Source organism: Theobroma umbraticum, unplaced genomic scaffold (genome assembly GCF_002168275.2).
Source record: "Theobroma umbraticum cultivar Fairchild unplaced genomic scaffold, ASM216827v3 scaffold_44.0, whole genome shotgun sequence".
NCBI lineage: Eukaryota > Viridiplantae > Streptophyta > Magnoliopsida > Malvales > Malvaceae > Theobroma > Theobroma umbraticum.
In genome coordinates, this window is record NW_018397255.1 from 5,625,584 (window position 1) to 5,645,206 (window position 19,623).

Consider the following 19,623-nt stretch of genomic DNA (forward strand, 5'->3'; position numbering starts at 1 on the left):
ATCAAGAAATAATCTTGGCATAATTTTCATTTTTTTTAATTTTCGAATTACATGTTGAAATTTTGAGGTGCATATAAATGAAATTGGTGATAAAAAAAAGAGAGGAAAAACTATACTCAAATTACAGTATCCATTTCGAAAGGGGAAGAAATAAATTGAAAAACCACAATTAAACATCAAATGGTGGAAAGGCATCGGAGTCATCATCATCATCTTCATCTATGCCTACCTTTGTACTTAATCCGAGATGGGCCATGAGAAGGGCAACGTGAGTGAGCAGCTCTCCGCCATGCCTCAACTGTTGAGCATGCTCCTTCCATGAACAACGACTTGCAGCATGAGCCATCATCTGCATCCACACCTCGCTAATCATTTCCCATTTCTCATCATGATCCCACCGCAATTCCCTCACAAACTTCTGCAGTTTCACGGCAAAGCTAGCTCCTTCAAGCAGCACTGCTCCCACTTTATGACGTGGCGGTTGATAAAAAGATTGATCTTGAAAGGCAGCAAAGTGAAGCAGGTCCGTGGTAAATTGTTTCCTGGCGTTAACGAAGCTTGTTTTCATTTTCTCCATTAAGAAACTCTGGGCTTCCTTGTAAATTTTACCGTTTATCACATCACTGAACCCTTTGGACAGCATTGATGGACGAACAAGTGCAAGGTAAATCATGTAATCAGAAATAGACTTGCTAATATAGCATAACGAAGTGGCCGTACCTATTCGATGATTGTCAATATCATCATAATAGGAAAGCTCCGTAGCAATATGCCAAAGGAAGATGCTACGTATGAAATATGTTGGATCCATTCTAGGGAAAATGGACAAGAATTCCGCTTTTGATAGTGTCAAATCGGCATCCATTCCAAGCATTTCTTTGAACTTCTCTTTGAACACGTTGTCACCTTTCTCGTTTAACAACTTCTCGAGTTCATCGAGTTTGAAATTTTTTTTTTCACACTTGTCACGTTTCTTTTGCAGATGAGTATAGATGAAATGCTTCAGATCAGGATCGACTGGTTTCCATTTGGTATGACCGTACTTCTGTAAAAGGTTGCCAGTGTCGAAAAGCCTTATGAATCCAGTGCACCTACTTGTTTTCGCCTTGACGCAATACTTTATTAGATCATGTTGCGCCATTGATTTTATTCCCGAGCTGGCCTTAATAGACTGTAATCTATAAGCAGCAATACTCGAGTACAACTTATGCACCTTGGGGCGAGGAGTGGGAAGCCAGATCATGGCCCAGGTAGAGAGAGCATGCATAAAGAATGAATAAACGTCCAGAGAAATAGCTCCTACCAGCAGCAAGTAGGTTATGGCAATGTCAATTGCTGAATGCTCGCTCCTATCCATAACGGCTGTGAAACCAATCATTGAACAGACCATGGACAGAAAACAGAAGCCACCGAGACATAGACTCACTTTAAAATGACGATACTGTATGGGATTCTTGGTGAAGAATAGATCGTAGACGAAACTAAGTTCAACATCTACAAACTTAAATGCATCTTCCGCAGATTGAGACTTCATGTAGACCATGTTATCATGTAACTCTCTGGCAAGCCGGAATGGGAGATCTGTAAAAAGAGGCTTGAAAACAATGTATGATGTATATGCTTGGCGAAGAAATTCAACTTCAGGAACGACGCCTTTGTCTTTAAAGAGACCTTTAATCGTAGTTTCAAACAGCCCTGTTCTGATGGTTTTTCTCCCTTCATTAGTCTTCTTATCAGAAATTAAGAAAAAAGAATTTACGAGTTGTTTGTCACTCGCACATCTGAGAGCCCATATCCTTTCTCCATACTTGATAACTCCAGCAAGGAAGATTGGAACAGCCACAGCATTAACTGCAGCGCTCGATGTTGATCGAAACCTTGCATAGATATAGATTGCCTCTCCAACTTGAAAAACTAGCCCAAAGAAGCGTCTTAACCACAACTCATTGTCTTCTAGAGAGTAAGCTGTAATGTTATGCGGGCTACCAAGATGCCACAGAAGGAACGGTGTCCAGAACACAATCAGTTTATTGTCCAAACTAACGTCACCTTTAAGAAGTGTGGTCAGAACAAGAGTGGCAATCCAATCGGTTGACAAGTATATTAACCACACACTTATTGCAACATAGGGTAGTTTTTTGCCTATGTATTTTCGTCGAATATACCCAGAGACGACGAGAAATAGCTGGAGAATAAGGCTCAACACAACCATCAAGCGGATCTCCCATTCCCCCCAAAACCGTTTTGCAATTTCTGATAATATCTTCTTTAAGACAAAATCCTTGGACTCAACATAGATCACAGAGGCAGCGACTGAAAAGAATATTTAGATTTTTTTTGTTTAGCAAATTGGTATTTGATACAGATATTCAAAGGAACACCCTTTTCTACATATTCAAGAAAACATATTAACAGGGAATCAAAATGAGTGAGACTAGTAAAAACTAGGCAATTAGCTTGAATTTACTAGTATGATTTTTTATTTTGACAGAGATCAGAGACGATGCTTGAAGATACTTACTTGTAAATAACATAATGGTAACTGTTATAGTTGCTAGCTTTGCACAAAACACCGCCGATCTCCAGTCTAAGGAATTCCAAAGCGGAGCAAACCACTAGCTAGCGTACGTTGTACCTGAAACGGTCGATGAAATATTGTAATGTTTTACTGCTTTTGAAACTGATTCTATTGTTACGCAGAAGCATAATTAGTAATAAAAAAGGTTGCCTGTAGAAAAATTCCAACCAGAGTTTTCATTGTTAAATAACTTGTCTTGACCTTGCGGATGGACTCATGAGATAACTATACTTGTTTGTTTTATTGTCCTTGTTTCCATTTTTATTACTTCTTTGTTATTCCCTTAGGTTTTGCGATATATTATAAATTAGAATTAACAGGAAAAATTGATTGAAATAAGCAGATGTCTAATAAATAATAACAATCACAATATCATTGAATTTTTTTGTCGAAATTCAGAATCATTGAAATTAAGGAACAGCATAAAGTTTTTAAATTTCTGGACTTTCCATCAAGAGAATATTTGGGAAGCTTTGCCTGTTGTTTCAAGACAGAGATTTTCCTTTTGGAAGTGATGAAAGAAGAAAATAGGGCAGGGCTTTGAATCGTTCGATGACGTTGAAGAATGGACAGAGGATTTCATCCCAACAGCAGGAAACCTTGGATAGCTTGCTATGAAATTCCAATCCATGCCCGCAATGTTTTTATGTTCCAAATTTATTTAGTGAGTTCGTTTGTATGGATGGGTTTCTTTTTTTTTTTTTTGAAAATTGGGATTTTATTGATGGCTAAGGCTAGAATGGCATGTAGAGTCTTAAACATCAAGTGATTCAGGTAAAATACTCCTTTTGACATAGAAGTTAGCTTAACAAGAGCCTGAACTATACAATTACAAAAGGGATCATTAATTGGGATTTTGTATGGATGGGGATATTCGAAAACACCTATCATTTATTAGGGGATCAATGCATATAGTTACAAAATCTCTAAATAAAATTGATGAAACGGTGACACTTCGGGTAGCCTAAATATTGCTCAAGTGGCCCCAAACAACCCAAAAGGCAATTGAAAATAGACTGACAAACCCAATCCCAGAAACTTGAGCACCCAACACGCTCCTAATCTTAATCTGCCAAAAGAACTTGAATCAAACAAGCAGGCGGCAAGCTGCAGCCACAACCTACTGCTACACAGCTTTCAAAGATTTTCATGTTTCAATGCTAAAAGCAAACCTCAAAACAGCATTATGTTGAACATTCATTGGCAGAAGCGACAAGAGACCCCAAATTTTAATTAAATTAAGAAGTACAGAATTCGGCCTCAGCAGAAACAAAAAATTCCAAACTGTAACAACCTAGATCCAGAACACCAATGCCCAGAAACAGCAAGGAGGAAAAGAGTACCTCTGTTTGATTCCAGCTCCCCACCTCGACTTACCAAAGCAATTAGCCTCCCTTATGTCTATGCAGGCACTCAAACCCAATAAGCTGACCCTTGTCAAGGTCAGATCGCACCATTATTGAAGTAGTTATAAGAAGCATAACTGGGAAAATTTCAAGTAATCTGAATTGCCAGTAAGAAAGGGAAACCAACACGTCCTTATAGGAAGGGTTTTTTTTTTCCTGAATTTTGATTAAGAAAATCACACAAGATTAACCCCTTGCTGGTCTTAGAATAAAGGGAAGAGAATCTGCCATCTAACTCAGTTGTTTATAAAATTCTTCTGCTTTAATGTGGATCACGCGGAATCATAACATAGTAAAAAGGAAAAACTTGTAGCCTAATCATCAGACATAACTTGCAACTTCAACTTGGTAGAGCTTCGATGACTCGTTACATGTGAAAAGGTCGAGCGGCGCATCAATTACGGTATTTGGTGATTGCCTGCCATTCGAAGAAGGGAATTTATACATAAATTGGAAGTAAAGAAGTGGATCGCTTCACAAACTAAAACTTGCTCGAAGCAACTTCATTTTTTCCCTTCAAACAGAGCTCCAAGGTTCTATAGGAGAATCACAAGACGGGCTCAGAAATTTTCTTAAAATGGTATCATAATTAAAATAATAATTAAAAAAATAAATATGTTAAGATTTATAAAGTAAAAGTTTTAACATTAAATTAAAAAAATATAAATTAAATACATTCATTTAATACTTCAAAATAAAAATATCTAACAAAAATTAAATAATTGTTCCCTCAAAATATATATAAAAAAAATAAATATGATTAATATATAATTTTTTAATAAAATCTACTTTTGATCCCACTTCTTATAAAATTATAAAAAAAAATTAATGAATTTATAGTCTTATTAAATATGTAAAATTTTAAAAAAATAATATAATAAATAAAATTTTTTTATTTGAGTGGTGCCACTCTCATGATCATGGATCCGGCCCATTCTGTTCATGGACCTGGTACATATGGAGGTGATGTACGAGAACAGAGAATTCAAAAAACGATTTTTCTAAACTCAACTCATTATAAAATAACATAATCAACAAATTTTGTACGTAAGAGGCTAGTCTAATTCTTAATAATTTTAGGATAGAACTTTAAGGTTCTTTAATCATTACTTAAGAAATAAATTTGATAATTGAAATAGAGATAAAGTTTAATAAGAAAATCAATAATCTGACAATAATGTTAAAATTTTGAGAGTTAACAATGTTAAATTTTGTTCAAATGAGGACACAGTCAATTAGAGACTCAATTTTTTTTTTTTGAAAAAGTAGTAAATGTATTCAAAAGACAACTTTACAAAAACCTACCTCATAAGAAATAAAAAAAAAATCAAATTATATCCCTATCATTTTAGAGAAACGACTTGTTTTATTCTCATTTGATTACTTGTGAGATCAATTGATTAGAGATTTTTTTCATTTTAAACAAAAATATATATTTAAAAAAAAACATTGAAATGCAAACATAAGAAAAATATATGAAAATTAATTAAGAACATTAACCTAAACAAATGAGCAAGAAAATTAACTAATTTCTTATATTGTCTTGGTCATAGAACAAAATCCAAACTGTTGAATTGAATTGTACTGTATATTCACATATTCAGCGAACTCTCTGGAATCTAAAGTACAAATGTATAGACATCACACAGATTATACAATTTATTATTTCAGCAATATGCTGTGACATTTGTCTCACAATTTTTTTTATGAGAAAGTTCATGATATAATATGTAAGAATAGGGTCAATCACATTTTCGTCAGAACCTTGATGCCCTTCCAACGGGATTCCATATAGTAAGAAGAATCATTTTCTCCATAAACCCCAAATTTAAAATAATGGTTTGTGCCTCCATGGCCAGGAGGTTCCAGCTTTAGAACACCATCAATATAAACCTGTAACTTCGAAGCATTTACATAATGGATTACATTAACCCGAAACCATCGGTCGTAGATGTTCTCCAACACAACTGGACCTGCCTTGTAGTAATAGAGTGAACCATTATAGACTCTTAGCATTAAAGTTGTGGCTCGAGGTGGAGTTGCTCCAAACACTTGCATGATGCAAACACCAGTGGTTCCGCAGGGCACGTAGCCGTAGCCTTCAAATTGCCAGACTCCAGAAGAATAGTCATAGCCCTGAGAGATTAAGGAAAGATTTCAGAGAACTTCCATAACACAAGGGTTAAAGGATCTACGGACACTAAATTATAGAGATTTTTTACTCTTATACGAATCTCCGATCGAGGCTTGGTGGCGCTATTTTTGAACAGTGGTTTGTCTGTGGAGTAAACCCAAAGCTTGTGAACTCCATCTACAAAGCTGTAGCGGTCGCTTACAGGTAAGTCGTACGGCTTGTCATTATGGAAGTTAGATTTGTTCAATGGGAGTTCAACAAAGCCTTTGGTTGGATCAACAGGCCAGCTGCATGCCAAATGCATGAGCAAAAGACAAGCAAAGATTAGTAAAGCAGCCATTCTAATTTCTTCTTTTAAAGAAAGGAGGGGACAAAGCAAGTTATGAGACGTGTGAAATATTGTGCATGGTGTGTTTGATACTTATAGTTGGTGTGTGGGGATTACCAAACGCATATACTTGGTCCAAAATCCAGTTTGTTTTAATCTATAAAAATATTGTCACCCTTTAACTTTAATCGTTTGATGTCTTGGTTTAGTTATTTTTATCTTAGGTAGCGTAATACTTCACAAAAATTCTTAATTATTCAGAAAAAATTTAAAAAATTTCTATTTTTTATTATGTTTAATTAAGTTTTTTATTTTTAATCAAATAAATTTTTATAATTAATAATTAATTAATTGTTATTTTAAGAGTAACAATTAAAGAATTAATTGACTTATTGGGTTTAGGGGTGAAGCGTCCCTCTGTAATGACTCCCCAAAATTTTTAAAAATTTTTATATATTATATATTTGTTAATGACTTTTTAAAATATTTTTTATTTAATAATTAATATAATTAAAAAAATAAAATAACCTTACAAGCTTCATTCAATTTTATTCAAAATCTTAATTTTTTTTAATTTTTTAAGTTTCTCCGCCCATCTTTTACTCTCTTTTTTTCTGTTTTTATATTATGAAATTATAAAGAGATAAAGTTTTTATTTAATTTTTCTATTTATATTATTATTATTATTATTATTTGAATTCTATTCTATTTGCTCATATGTTTTAAGTTTCTATAGATTTTCTTTTCAAAATTTTTATGAATCATCACCTATATTCTTTTTTTTTTGTTAAGTAAGTTCTATCTTCTACTTGTCATATTTTTTTTTTGTTATATGGATTTTATTTTTAATAATTTTAATTTTTAAAAATTAAAAAAATATTATATATGCAATTCTCAAATATAAGTTCTAACATTATATTATTGGTTATTGTTTAAAATTTTACCAATATATTATTTTTTATAATCCTAATTATAAAAAAAATTATCTTGAGTATATAAATTTAATGTGCTTTACGTTTTATATTTAGTTGACAAAAAATTATCTTGAGTATAAGAAGAAATTATTAGTTCTATGTATCGTATTTAACTATTTATATTTTATACATTATAGTTTAATATTTAGTATTATAAGCTTAAATACAATAAAATAAGAATATTATATATTGATTATATTAATTTTTTTTTCATTTACATTGACAAAGATAAGATTTCGAAACAAAATTGATGATAAGTTTCTTACAGATAATTTAATTGTTTATATTAAGAAAGATATTACCATCGTCGAACAAAACTTTCGTAGAACACTATTATAATTTTTTTTCTTTTTGTTTTTTTTTATTTACATATTATATAAAATTATTGTCTATTATAAATCTTTTGATTATTAATGTTTAAGTTCAATATATTAGTTTTAAAAATTTTTAAGTTTTATTCTTTTTAGTCTTTAGCACCCCAAAAAAAATTGACTAGCACGGCCTCTAATTGGGTATTATTTAATTTTTACTCTCAAAATTTAAAAAAAAGAAATGATCTATTTAGATAAAAAATAAACAATATTTGAGAAATTAATTAAAAATTAATTAACTTGCATGGATAACAAAAGGTCTTACTTATTTTCAAATGAAATTAGGTTTAAGTTGGACCTACATTTTTGTCATATGCAGCTCATTCTAACAGATACGATTTCAATTTTCATTATTTTTGTTAGTTTTAACATATTTTTAGACATATAAAACAAAGAAGAAAAAGGTACAAATAATAATATAATAATAACTGCAGACAAAGAAAGCGTCGTAAAAAATCATATGTACTAAAAAAATTAGCTTCATTGTATTAAATATTTGGTTTAGCGGTAAGAACATTTTCTTTTACTCAAAAATTTAAATTCGAATCCTCCCTCTTCAATAAAATAATATAAAGCCTGATTACAATTAAAAAAATGAATGAAGTCATTTCTTGTTTCGCTATGTTACATTCAATTACTTGTTGACCTTCAATCACGAGCTCACAGACAGAAAAGTTTAATTATTCTTTTTATAAGTCGTTGTCCATTCCCTTAAAAGACTACAAAATTACCAAGCCAAACCTATTATTTATCTTACAATTTTGTAATTAATTTAATAAGGTAATTTTTTTTGAAAGATAATATAAGGTAAATTAACCTACCAAATTTTATGGTATTCAAGGTCATGGTCAAGGCCATGGGCCTGCATGTAACCTGGGATAAAATAATGCTACTTCATTTTATTATTATTATTTTAAAATAATGCTATCATTAATTAATTATAAAGCAGTAAAAAATGAAGAATGGATGCCTAAGGATGCAAGGAATGTAGGACAAGGTCTGAGTTGTGATTATTCAAGTGTGAGTAGGTAACGAGGAAGATGTCGAAATGCAAACAAGACAAGAACTAAACGCTTCTTAGATAATGATAAATCTCGTGAACATAATATTAGAATATGAATGATATTTCAGTGTTTTTTTTTTTAAAAATTCATAAATTTAAATGAACGTAATTGATGATTAACTTCTCATTTAAGCTTCAAATATGTGGTTTTGCAATGCTATATATCTCCTTATTAGTGTGGGTATGTTAAGGATCAAGTTATCGTATGGAACATGTTTGTTAATTAATACATCCTTGTGTAATTTTTAAAGTTAATATTTTATCAAAATAAACGTTATATTTAACAATTGATTCATATTTATCATACACAAAGTTTTAATTCAATTTAATATTTTATTAAATATTATTTAATTTTTTTATATTTAACAATCGATTCATACTTATCATATACAAAGTTTTAATTTAACTTAATATTTTATTAAATATTATTAAAATTTTATATTTAACAACTGATCCATATTTATCGTATAATAGGAATCATCATTTTGGGCATATACCCCACGTTTGAAGGCATGCGATGTCCCTCCACGACCATCCGCCTTTAATTTTAGATACCCATCTATTTAAACTTTCACTTTGGCAGCATCAACATCATGGACGACATTCAGCTGGAACCACTTGTAGATGTCCTGAAGCAGGACCGGACCCACGGCGTGACCGACACTGAGAGGAGTGTTAATGTTAAAAATTTTTATTTGATATATTATTTATGTTAAAGTCTTATATAGTTAACTATATTAATGAATTTATTATTTTTTTTTAATTTTATAGAAAGTGGGATCAAAAACTTTAAATCCAAATAAATTTATAAAAAGTTATTTATATATTAATATTTAAATTTTACATAAATAAAATAAAAAATATTTTATTAAAAAAAATTAAAATCTAAATTATTCCATCCAAAAAATTAGTTTTTATAATTTTTTATTATTATTTTAATTATAACATTATTTAAAAAAAATTTTGAATCCGTCCTTGACAGAATCGTTGTAGTACGCGAGTGAACCATTGTAAACCCTGATTATCGGTGGTGGCTCGAGGAGGGCTCGCTCTAAAACTAGCCACGTAGTATCCTTCAAACCGCCATACCTAGCAAAAGATGTCAACATTCTTTTGGTTAGTTCTTAGTATAAATTTAGCGAATTCTGTCGATTAAATAGCTACGATGTAGTGAAAATGAAACAAAAACTTGAACAAAAGTTTTAATTTTCTTTTTCTTAATTTCCTCACACATAGTGGCTAGTTTTTTTTTTTTGAATTGAAAAAAAAATTCAAATTTTATTCTTTAAACAAAAAAATGATGTAATAATTAATAAAGTAAATATTCAAGTGTCATATAATGATTAGTTAAATATTAAAAGAAAATGACTATAGGAGTAACTTATTTTATATTATTAATAAATATCCTGGTTTTAAAGCTTTTTGCCTAGAAAGTTTTGGAAAACTGTCGACGATTGCCCGTCTGATTTCTCGTGTTCAGTAGCGTCAAAGCAAGATTATGTTTTACCTGTTAACAATCTCAGTTGGTGGCTTCAAAATTTTTGAGCCCTTTCGATGAAGCTATAACGCTGCTCTTCAGGCAGGGCCCCTGTATGTGGTAGTATGTCCGATGTAAAGGAAGAGAGATGAACCCTTTAGTAGGATGAATGGGTCGGCAAGCAAAGGTTCGAAAATTTACAATGCTGATGACTTGAAGAAAGGTCAGGTAGAAGCAAGTCAGTTTGGTTAAGGACGGTGCCATTGTAAATGAAGGATGAACGTTAATGACGGTTTTAGTATAGAAGATCTTGCATGGAACTAACACAAGGATGGGCAGGAAATTTTGTTTGATCGAATGTTATGTGGCAGAAAATTTGCTAATTAGGATTGAATGCTATTGTTGGGGGCATTTAAATCTTTTGAGACCTACTTGTTTTTATCAATTCCCCAAAGAATTTTTATTATCATGTCCCAGCGGCTAGGCAACTGAGGAAAGGTAGCAACTCCATTGTTGTTACCCAAAGAAATGCTTCACTCTTCAAAGCGGTTGCTATCAAGGCAATCGTAGAAAACTTAATGCTATTGCCAGATCCAATAGCTAGGAAAAAATATTTTTTGATAAGACGAAGTAAACAGCAGAAAAACATTTCATATATGCTTACAGTATCCTATAGCGCTGGTGCTGGGGTCATGAGTCACGAGTTCAACCCTAGCGGGGGCAACAGTGTAAAAGTCGAAAGGAGTAGTTAAGAGGACATAAAATGCAAAACCATATGTATATTGATTGCAAAAGCATTACATGAATTAGATTCCCAGCAGCATAAAACAATTGAAAGGGCATAGATGCAGGGAACCAACATAAGTCCAAGTCATCAAAAATTCATCTGTTTTCTCCTCTCCATTAACTTCTATAAAGTATACTAGAGCATAACCATTGAACTTATTATAATATCTGGGCTTGCCGGTTAGCAATGAACCTACTGTGACAAGGAATTTGCCACATCAATCACAAAACGGTATCTGACATCAGATTTGGCAAGCCTTTCCATTGCTGTGTTGATATCGTCTATCCGGATCAGCTCAATGTCGGCACTAATATTGTGCTTGGCACAAAAGTCTAGCATCTCCTGTGTTTCTTTCATCCCTCCAACATCGCTTCCTCCAACAAGCTTCCGTCCTGTAAACCAAATAGTTAGAAAGCGGCTGGAATTCAAGGCAAGTGTCACAGCAGTCAACAAGGATATCACCTTGACATGATATGGAAGCTTCCATTATAGAAATTATATATTAATATTCTTACCTATGGCTTTAAACTTCTTTCCGTAAATGTTTTCAGTTAAACTAAAACGCAAAAGTTGAACTCATGACAATTTACCCACTTTTGAATAGGAGAAACTTTTAGACCTATTATCATGCCCTTACAATTGATAACCTGAGAGATTCTAGAACCTATCATCATATTTTCTATTTCCCCCTTTCCTGATCTTATATAGAGAAATGTTTTTTGTTTCATATGAAGGATAGAGGGAGTGTCAGTGGCTAGAAGCTAAAATTGACACACAGAAATTGCATGTCGAACACATATCATAACTTATGAGTCCCACAAAGGAGGCTTACCCAAAACTAATGGAAAAATAGGCAATTCAAGTGGTTTATTGGGCAACCCCACAGTGACCAGTTTTCCATTCACCTTCAGCAGAGTAAGCAGTGGAAGCAGGGGATGAACAGCAGACACTGTGTCAATGATATAGTCCATGGTACCAATAGCTGACTGCAAAGAGTACACTCAAACAAGATTACAATATATAATCATCAAAGTGCTTTCTAACTTAACTCAGTGTGCTGAGTTTTGTGGAATCAAGCAATAGTAAGCAGAAGCATAATCTTGACACATCCAATCCTATGAACTGCAATAAAATTTTTAGTGCCTGCCAAAAGTTGAAAGGCAGTTCAAAACGCAACTTGATCAAAACTCAGTGATCGTTCGTGATTAAATTGTTCAAAGTCAAACTCAGGAATCAAGAGCACGTTAGTTCAACTAATTGTCAAAATTAATTTATCACATACCTTCATTTTTGAAGGATCACTGGAAACAAGGAATGAGTCAGCACCAAGTCTATTGATTGCTTCAGACTCCTTCGATGGGGAGCTACTAATGACAGTAACTTTCAACCCAAAGGCCTTACCAATCTTCACAGCAACATGACCTAGCCCACCAAGTCCTGCAACGCCCAAATGCTTGCCTGCCTCAGTCATTCCATAATATTTCATAGGGCTGTACACTGTGATCCCAGCACATAATAGCGGTGCACCCGCATCCATTGGCAAGTTATCAGGAAAGCGAACCACATAGCGCTGGTCAACCACGATCATATCTGAATAACCACCATAATTTATTGTCCCATCCGGATTATGAGAGTTATAGGTAAATATCACACGAGGGCAGTAGTTCTCCAGGTCCTGCTGGCAGCATTCACATGTCTTGCAGGAGCCAACCATAACCCCAACTCCAACCCTGCCACCTGCTTTGAATTTCGTCACATTATTCCCCACTTTTGTTGCAACACCAACAATCTCATGCCTGCAGAGCAACAACAGCATGCATTATTTATGTAGGTTGCTGCAATTGTTCTTGGAAGATAATAATACTGACCAGACTATACTACTGTCTTCCACAAATGATTTACTTAGCTACTCAATTGACCAGTTTCAAATCAGTTCTCACTATTTCAAAAGAAGAAAAAAAAAGAAAAAACAAACATTCACGATATTAGTTAGATATTATTTTTATGCAGTATCCAACAATTTAGAGATGATATTAAAGAAAGTCAGTAATGTATAGGTAGGTTAATAAGTCTACACAAGTTCCCAGGAATTGCTCTGGGCAACCATAATATCAGCACGTTTACATCAAGTGGCTGCTTTTAAGACCAGAACATCCACTCACTTATGCCAGTCCAGGAACATTTACCTGGCATTAGACCCATCATTAAATGTATCCTGGTGAAATGGGAGTTTGAAACTTGGGAAGAATAATTGATCAACTACTGGTCGTTGAGCACTCTACTACCAAAACATAACTGTCTGGACCAGTAAATGCATTCATTGCAACAATAAACTGGATATATGTTGAGGTCTCTTAGTTGAGGAATTGGAAACCAAAACATTAATAATCTTAAAGAAAATATAATCTCAATGGATAAAGTAACTGATAACCAGGTCTTATCCTGTTTATATAAAAGAATATAACATCTAGGACAATGCTTTACCCAAGTCCTAGAAAACAAAACACCACTACTTAAATATGCAGCCTGATAAATATGCCCGGGGGCTACATAAACCTAAAGTGTATATAGAAACCTCTGGTTACAATAAATAGTCAAGACACCTCAAAAGCTGCAAACTGAAAATACATAAGGTCTACCCTTTCTCTACATTCAAAGAATATTTCATGTACCTGCACGATTGTAGTTTGCAACTGCATGCAAATGGTGAGCTCCTTAATCCAGTGGAATAATCAATAGTTAGTTGAAAGTGAATTTTTCTGTGTTTAATTATGCTAGCAAAAATTTTAGAATGGTCAAATACTACAATGGAATGTCTTTATATAGTCAACAATGACATAATTTAGCTCATGTTTGATGGTTTAATCTCTTTATGGTTAAGCAAATTTAGAGTAGTTCTTGTTTGAAGAACCTCAATCTGTACAGTTTTGAATTCACAGCACAAGTAAGGATCCAAGCAACTGATGGTTAGGTCATCTTTCTAATTTTGCAGCCATAAAAGTTGGTTTGTAACTTCAAAAATAACAATATGTAGGATTGTCTATATAAGCTATAATCTTCCACCATGCTCTATTCAAGATCATATGCTCAGTAAGTTTATTAAGTCATCCAAAGTGGTTAGTAGCTAATTGCATAAACTCTAAGGATGGTCCGTAGATGTGAACCTCAATGGCCATAAGTATTACAATCTACATGACTGCTGAAATTTCTGAATCTCGAGTCTTATGGAACACAAATTTTTGGTACTATGGAATCTCCTTATTCCTGGAAATTTAACTTTTAAATATATTCATAATGTTCTATCTCAAGTAAGAGAATGCTAGTACCATGAAAAAGCTCTACCTAAAAACTTAGATGTGCCGACTAACTCCAAATGAACAAGGCAGTTTGAACTGAAGAAAACAAGAAATAGATGAAATCAATGGAGTCATAGGAAATGAAACATATAGCAATGTATAATATCAGAAAAAATCTTTTGGATGCTCACTATGACATTTTTGTAGAGAAGTCTGAATGGGCCAAATTCTTAGTAGTTAGAACAGGGTACTACAGAAATGAAAATCCTTGAAAAGTAATAGTTCAGCCACAAATATATAAGATATAACAAGGAGGATGTACTATCTTCTTTACAAGATATTAGCTACTACAAAGACAAGCACCAGCCATTTTGAAAGTTGGTAGTCAAGTAGCACAAAGCTTACTTATGCTCGGCTGTGCCCTGTCAGAAATAATACATAATCATCTAGCCACACATCAAAACAGAATACGCCTCACCACATTCCAAGACATTAATAGGTAAATCGTGTGGTTGGCTATGCATTTGCAGCATGAACTACAAACCTTAGAAATACAAAGAGACATCATCATCTAGGGAATATACATGCTAATATGAGATAAGTATCATACCCAGGAACAACAGGGTATCGAGTGAAACCCCAGTCATTTCTAACAGTATGCAGATCTGAATGGCAAACTCCACAGTAAAGAATTTTTATGGTGACATCATCATCACCATTTTCCCTGCAAAAAATTGAAACAAAAATTGCAACAACCATCCTCACCAAAATTAGAAATAAGTAAAGATTGAATAAATCAATTTGCCAATATGATACCTCTTCTCACATTGGATAAGAATGTGACTAATAAAAACTCCCTACTAATGACTTGAGCGTAAATATTTTAATGTCATTTCACTATGGAATTAATACTATATTAGATAATTTTGTAAGAGAAATGGTAAAAAGTCTGAAAAAGTAGCAGTCCAAATAGTCCAATGTGAGACATTAAATCTTTGCCTTAAAATTTTATATTATTTACAAACAAACTATCATTTTTGTTTCCCAACCTTTGGATTATAATTATTTAGTAAATCCTCTTCTATAATTTCATTTTCAAGAAATTTCAACAAACAATGCCAACATTTATTAGTGATAATTATGATTTGACCACATTACAGAAAACTTTGACATAATAAATAAAGTTACATTACAGGCTGATAACAACCGCTCGGACACCGCATGTTACAGTCATAAATGAGGCAGAATAGATGTACCAAAGAATATGAGCCAAAATAGGTTTTCCCCCCTTCTTCAAGGTAAAAGAGATATTTCATCAATTATTGGACAAAACCCAGGAGGGGGTTTTTTTTTTTTTTGTAAAAACTTTATCGCCGTCTATTACTGCCGAAGAAAAAGGGTTCTTTTTTTTATATAGAGAGAAGAACAAAGTTTGCATTTTCATGAGCTATTAAAGTAAGAAAATCAGGAGAAAGATCCCTCCATTGTCTCCATGCTTGGCCAATTCGTGAACCACTTCATTGCCCCCTCTGTTTACATGATATTTCCATTTTGTTTTATCTGTTTACATGATAAAACGTGTACAAATAAAATTTTATATTGGCCAAGATACAAATCAATTTAATAAAAGTAAAATAATAATCTAAACCGCTGATGCTGGACTTATTAATTAAATAATCCAAAAGCTTCATCTCTACAGAATCTTTTCATCAGTCAAGTTCATATTTACTGGGGAAATATTAAACAACCTCAACACACACGTGAACACTAGCCAAGAGTACATTGAGAAAGAGTAAAATGAGACAAAATTTAGCAAACAAAAAAAGATTAAAACGAAAAACAAAGAAAATACTTTTGCCAGAAAGAACAGGTAATGGGATAGGCAGTATACCTTCTGGAGAAATGGAAAGGGGAGAGGGTTCCAGAGTTATCTCTGGCAGCCCAACCCAAAGCTTTTTGTGGGTGCTCTTCTTCCGGTGATTTTGACATTTCCTTCTGCTCTTTCACTTCTGCTTGAGTGCGTTTTGATGGGTGCAAACCAAATTCCTTACGGGAGAATATATTGAGGAGTCATAGCCTACGTGGTGCACAATGGCTGCTTAAAATCTGTTTAAGTGCCCCTTTTCCTGGCCTTTTCTATTTTTCTTTAAAAATATATTTTTAATTGAAAATTAAACGTTAAGTATTAGCTTAAATCGAACGCTGGAATGTAAATATATTTTTAAAAATAATTAAAAAATTTCTATGTATGGTCGTTGTTTCTCTAGGACATAGTACCAAGCAAACACAATAGCAGGCTACTAGGCTCATAATCGTAAATAAATTAAACACCATGATGACTATTTATGGATCTATTAGACAAATATTTCACCACCTTTAACATTGTATTTTTTTAAAAAAAAATTATTAAATTACAATTTTGATCAAACTTTTTTCAAAAATTAATATATTTTTTTACTTGCAAAAAAAATTAAAATCTTACTTTTTCATCAACAAGATTATAGGCAAACCAACGTTAAAAAATTAATATATTAATCAAATTTTTTTCTATAAATATTACTGTTGTAACAGGTGTGCTACATATTAATATTTCCCACCACCTTCAATGTGCAGGAAAATTCTGATGGGGTATCTACCATCTACCTTATCTAGCTAGCATGTTTAAGAAGGCCAGCAAAGCCATCTGATCTTTTACTTCTCTTTCTGTTATTCAATTATTTGCTTACCTTGTAGGAATGGCCATTAATATCATTTACTATCTAGATAAAGGGGGCAGCTGAAAACTTAAATGCAGCTTTGAAAGCTTATTATTGCTGACAGATCTACCAATTTTCACTAGTCTTATTGGATGTCTAAAAAAAATTTAGTCTGCCATTCTTAATTTGTTTTAATTTTTGTCCATGCTAACTATTGTTGGTTTTAAAGATTTTATTTTGAAAAATAATTTTTTTATTTAATACACCATTCTTATCAAATTTAAAGAGATATGGTGCATTAATTATGAATATTATCTTAATAAGACATCTGTTAACATTTTTTAAAATAATATCTTTACATGGAATTCAATAATTGACAAGTAATTTGAGGATTTTAATTTATTGAATGAAAATAATTTCTGCTTGTAATAATAACTTTATTAAATATTTTATACTCAAATATTTAGTTCATTAATTAATGTATGATTTCATTTTGAAAAAGAGTAGAGTTCGAATTTCTTCTTTCAAAATATATAAAACACTTTATCCAATATATTTATTTTGAAAAATAACTTTACCAACTATTATTGGGTCATACATCAGCATTTTATTTTTTACTTTTGTAAATAAAATTATTCATGTCCTAAATGGTGTGTATGAATATGATCTGAATATATCTAGTATGAACTCATCATCATTTAGGGTTGGTATAGTACTATTGATTGAGTGTGTAATTTTAGGAACAAACTAAGAAAAACTCATCAATTAGTTACAAAATTGGGATTAAAATATTATATGATGATGCATTTTCAAAAGAAAAAATTATATTTTTTTGTATGAAAATTTATAAATGAAAAGCTATATTTTTTCGTATAAAAAATTATGATTATTAGAAAATCACATCAATTAATAAATTATATCACATAGTATGACATAATGTGATTACAACATTATTAATGATTTTTTTAATAAAAAGTTATGATTTTTCAAAAAAGTAACATTTGAAAATATATCTCTAAATCTAAAAGTTATAATTAATATCACATGATGAAAAATGAAACAACACCAGAAGAAACTGACCTGGTGCTTTTTATTTTTCTACCTTAAATCAATATGTATTGTATTTAAGGAAGGTAGTAGATAACTTTTTTTATTGAGCACCCTCATTATCTAATCCAATTAAATAAAATTAGGGTATGTTTGTTGGGACGATCTTGGATCCACATGACTGGTGCTAATCTTTCTTCTATACACCAAGAAGTCAAATTCATACTAGAAAATCAATTAATATGTGTCTGGTGAAGAAGATTTACTAATAACCACTCCATAGGTGGAATCGACGAAAGAACTTGAATGCTTCTTTAGATATTTTCAAAATTTATAGCACAACTTACACTGTTGAAACGTTAATGGTGCCCACTCTATGCTTATCAAGAACCACTAACATGAGAGTTTGGACAACGAAGGGGAGAGGATGTCGCGTCGAGTACGATTGATGGAAGAATCTTCCAATAATAAAAAGGAAAGTGTTACCGATCAAGAATGAGGAGATGTTTGGTTTAGGATACAAGACAAGAAAAAGAACGATGGTGGCTAAAAAGAAAAAGAGGAGGTTAGCTCGCTCCATGGGGCAAGATTTAAAGACCAAGAGAATGTGCATTCCGCACTTTCGTAAGACCTTTCGCTCTGAGCATTAAAATTGGGAGACGATGAATTCAACAGGACTCTAGAGGATGCTTTCGTTGAGCTCTTGGTTGCAAATGATCGGTGGAGAAGACAATGAGATATCTGGGTTCTCACTTCATGGTGCTAATCAATTGGAAGGCCATGGAGCTGCCCGTTACCTTTGAGCCTTTTACAAAAGTAACGCAACGTACAAATTCTGCTATATGCTTTTGCCCAAGAGCTTCGGGAATTTTGTTTTGTTATTTAAATCATTTTAGTAATTATGACAACCATGGTGAATTTTTATAATCTTTTTAAATGCTTTGCTCTTTTGTTTTAATTTTTTTTAAATTCCTTTTCCCTTACACAGTCATCTATATCTAACTAATTTCATCTATTTTCAAGTCTCTAAATAATGAATACGAAGATTAATCATAAATATTGGTGAGTTGGATGACAAAGAGAATGCAGATAATTATTACTTGCCTCTTGAATTGTCGAGCCTAGTAGAATAAGAGGAGAAAAAGATAGTGCCCCATCAAGAGTCCATAGATTTGTTTAATTTGGGAGATGAAGAGAATAGGAAGAAAGTTAACATCGGCACATCATTCCCAATTGATGAGAGACAAAAGTTGATGAAATTGCTTTGTGAATATGGTAGATGTATTTGCATGATCATATTAAGACATGTCAAGTTTTAGTATTGTTGTCTTTGTTCATAAGCTACCATTCAGACCGGAGTCTAAGCCGATCGAACAAAGGTTGAGGCATATGAAGCTAGACATGTTATTAAAAATTAAAGATGAGGTTAATTACTTAAGAAATTGTGAGAAATAGATAACCTTATA

The 19,623-nt window shown here is 32.4% G+C and overlaps 3 protein-coding genes across 3 annotated transcripts; all 3 read right to left on the reverse strand.

Moving 5' to 3' along the window:
* Window positions 1-7: 7 nt before the first annotated feature.
* On the reverse strand, window positions 8-4,471 carry LOC110409321 (uncharacterized). The gene is made up of 3 exons (XM_021418626.1): window positions 3,922-4,471; window positions 2,522-2,635; window positions 8-2,313 (listed from the first exon to the last, which is right to left on the reverse strand). The coding sequence occupies exons 2-3, from the start codon at window positions 2,532-2,534 to the stop codon at window positions 170-172; spliced, it is 2,157 nt and encodes a 718-aa protein (XP_021274301.1). The 5' UTR covers window positions 2,535-2,635; window positions 3,922-4,471; the 3' UTR covers window positions 8-169.
* Window positions 4,472-5,568: 1,097 nt separating this feature from the next.
* LOC110409661 (citrate-binding protein-like) lies at window positions 5,569-6,496 on the reverse strand. Its single transcript, XM_021419096.2, has 2 exons — window positions 6,207-6,496; window positions 5,569-6,120 (listed from the first exon to the last, which is right to left on the reverse strand). Exons 1-2 carry the CDS (start codon window positions 6,456-6,458, stop codon window positions 5,731-5,733), a joined length of 642 nt encoding a protein of 213 aa, XP_021274771.1. The 5' UTR covers window positions 6,459-6,496; the 3' UTR covers window positions 5,569-5,730.
* Window positions 6,497-11,090: 4,594 nt separating this feature from the next.
* Window positions 11,091-16,501, reverse strand: LOC110408842 (putative cinnamyl alcohol dehydrogenase 9). The gene is made up of 5 exons (XM_021417950.2): window positions 16,306-16,501; window positions 15,025-15,138; window positions 12,401-12,914; window positions 11,951-12,104; window positions 11,091-11,510 (listed from the first exon to the last, which is right to left on the reverse strand). Exons 1-5 carry the CDS (start codon window positions 16,401-16,403, stop codon window positions 11,311-11,313), a joined length of 1,080 nt encoding a protein of 359 aa, XP_021273625.1. The 5' UTR covers window positions 16,404-16,501; the 3' UTR covers window positions 11,091-11,310.
* Between the last annotated feature and the right edge of the window lie 3,122 nt (window positions 16,502-19,623).

Excerpts from the sequence above, each read along its gene's own strand:
- LOC110409661 (XM_021419096.2), bottom strand. The coding sequence starts at position 6,458 with ATGGCTGCTTTACTAATCTTTGCTTGTCTTTTGCTCATGCATTTGGCA. Across the intron at positions 6,121-6,206 it reads GATCGGAGATTCGTATAAGA|GGCTATGACTATTCTTCTGG; the intron begins GTAAAAAATCTC and ends TTAATCTCTCAG.
- LOC110408842 (XM_021417950.2), bottom strand. The coding sequence starts at position 16,403 with ATGTCAAAATCACCGGAAGAAGAGCACCCACAAAAAGCTTTGGGTTGG. Across the intron at positions 12,915-15,024 it reads CGATACCCTGTTGTTCCTGG|GCATGAGATTGTTGGTGTTG; the intron begins GTATGATACTTA and ends GTTGCTCTGCAG. Across the intron at positions 12,105-12,400 it reads GTGATCCTTCAAAAATGAAG|TCAGCTATTGGTACCATGGA; the intron begins GTATGTGATAAA and ends TACTCTTTGCAG.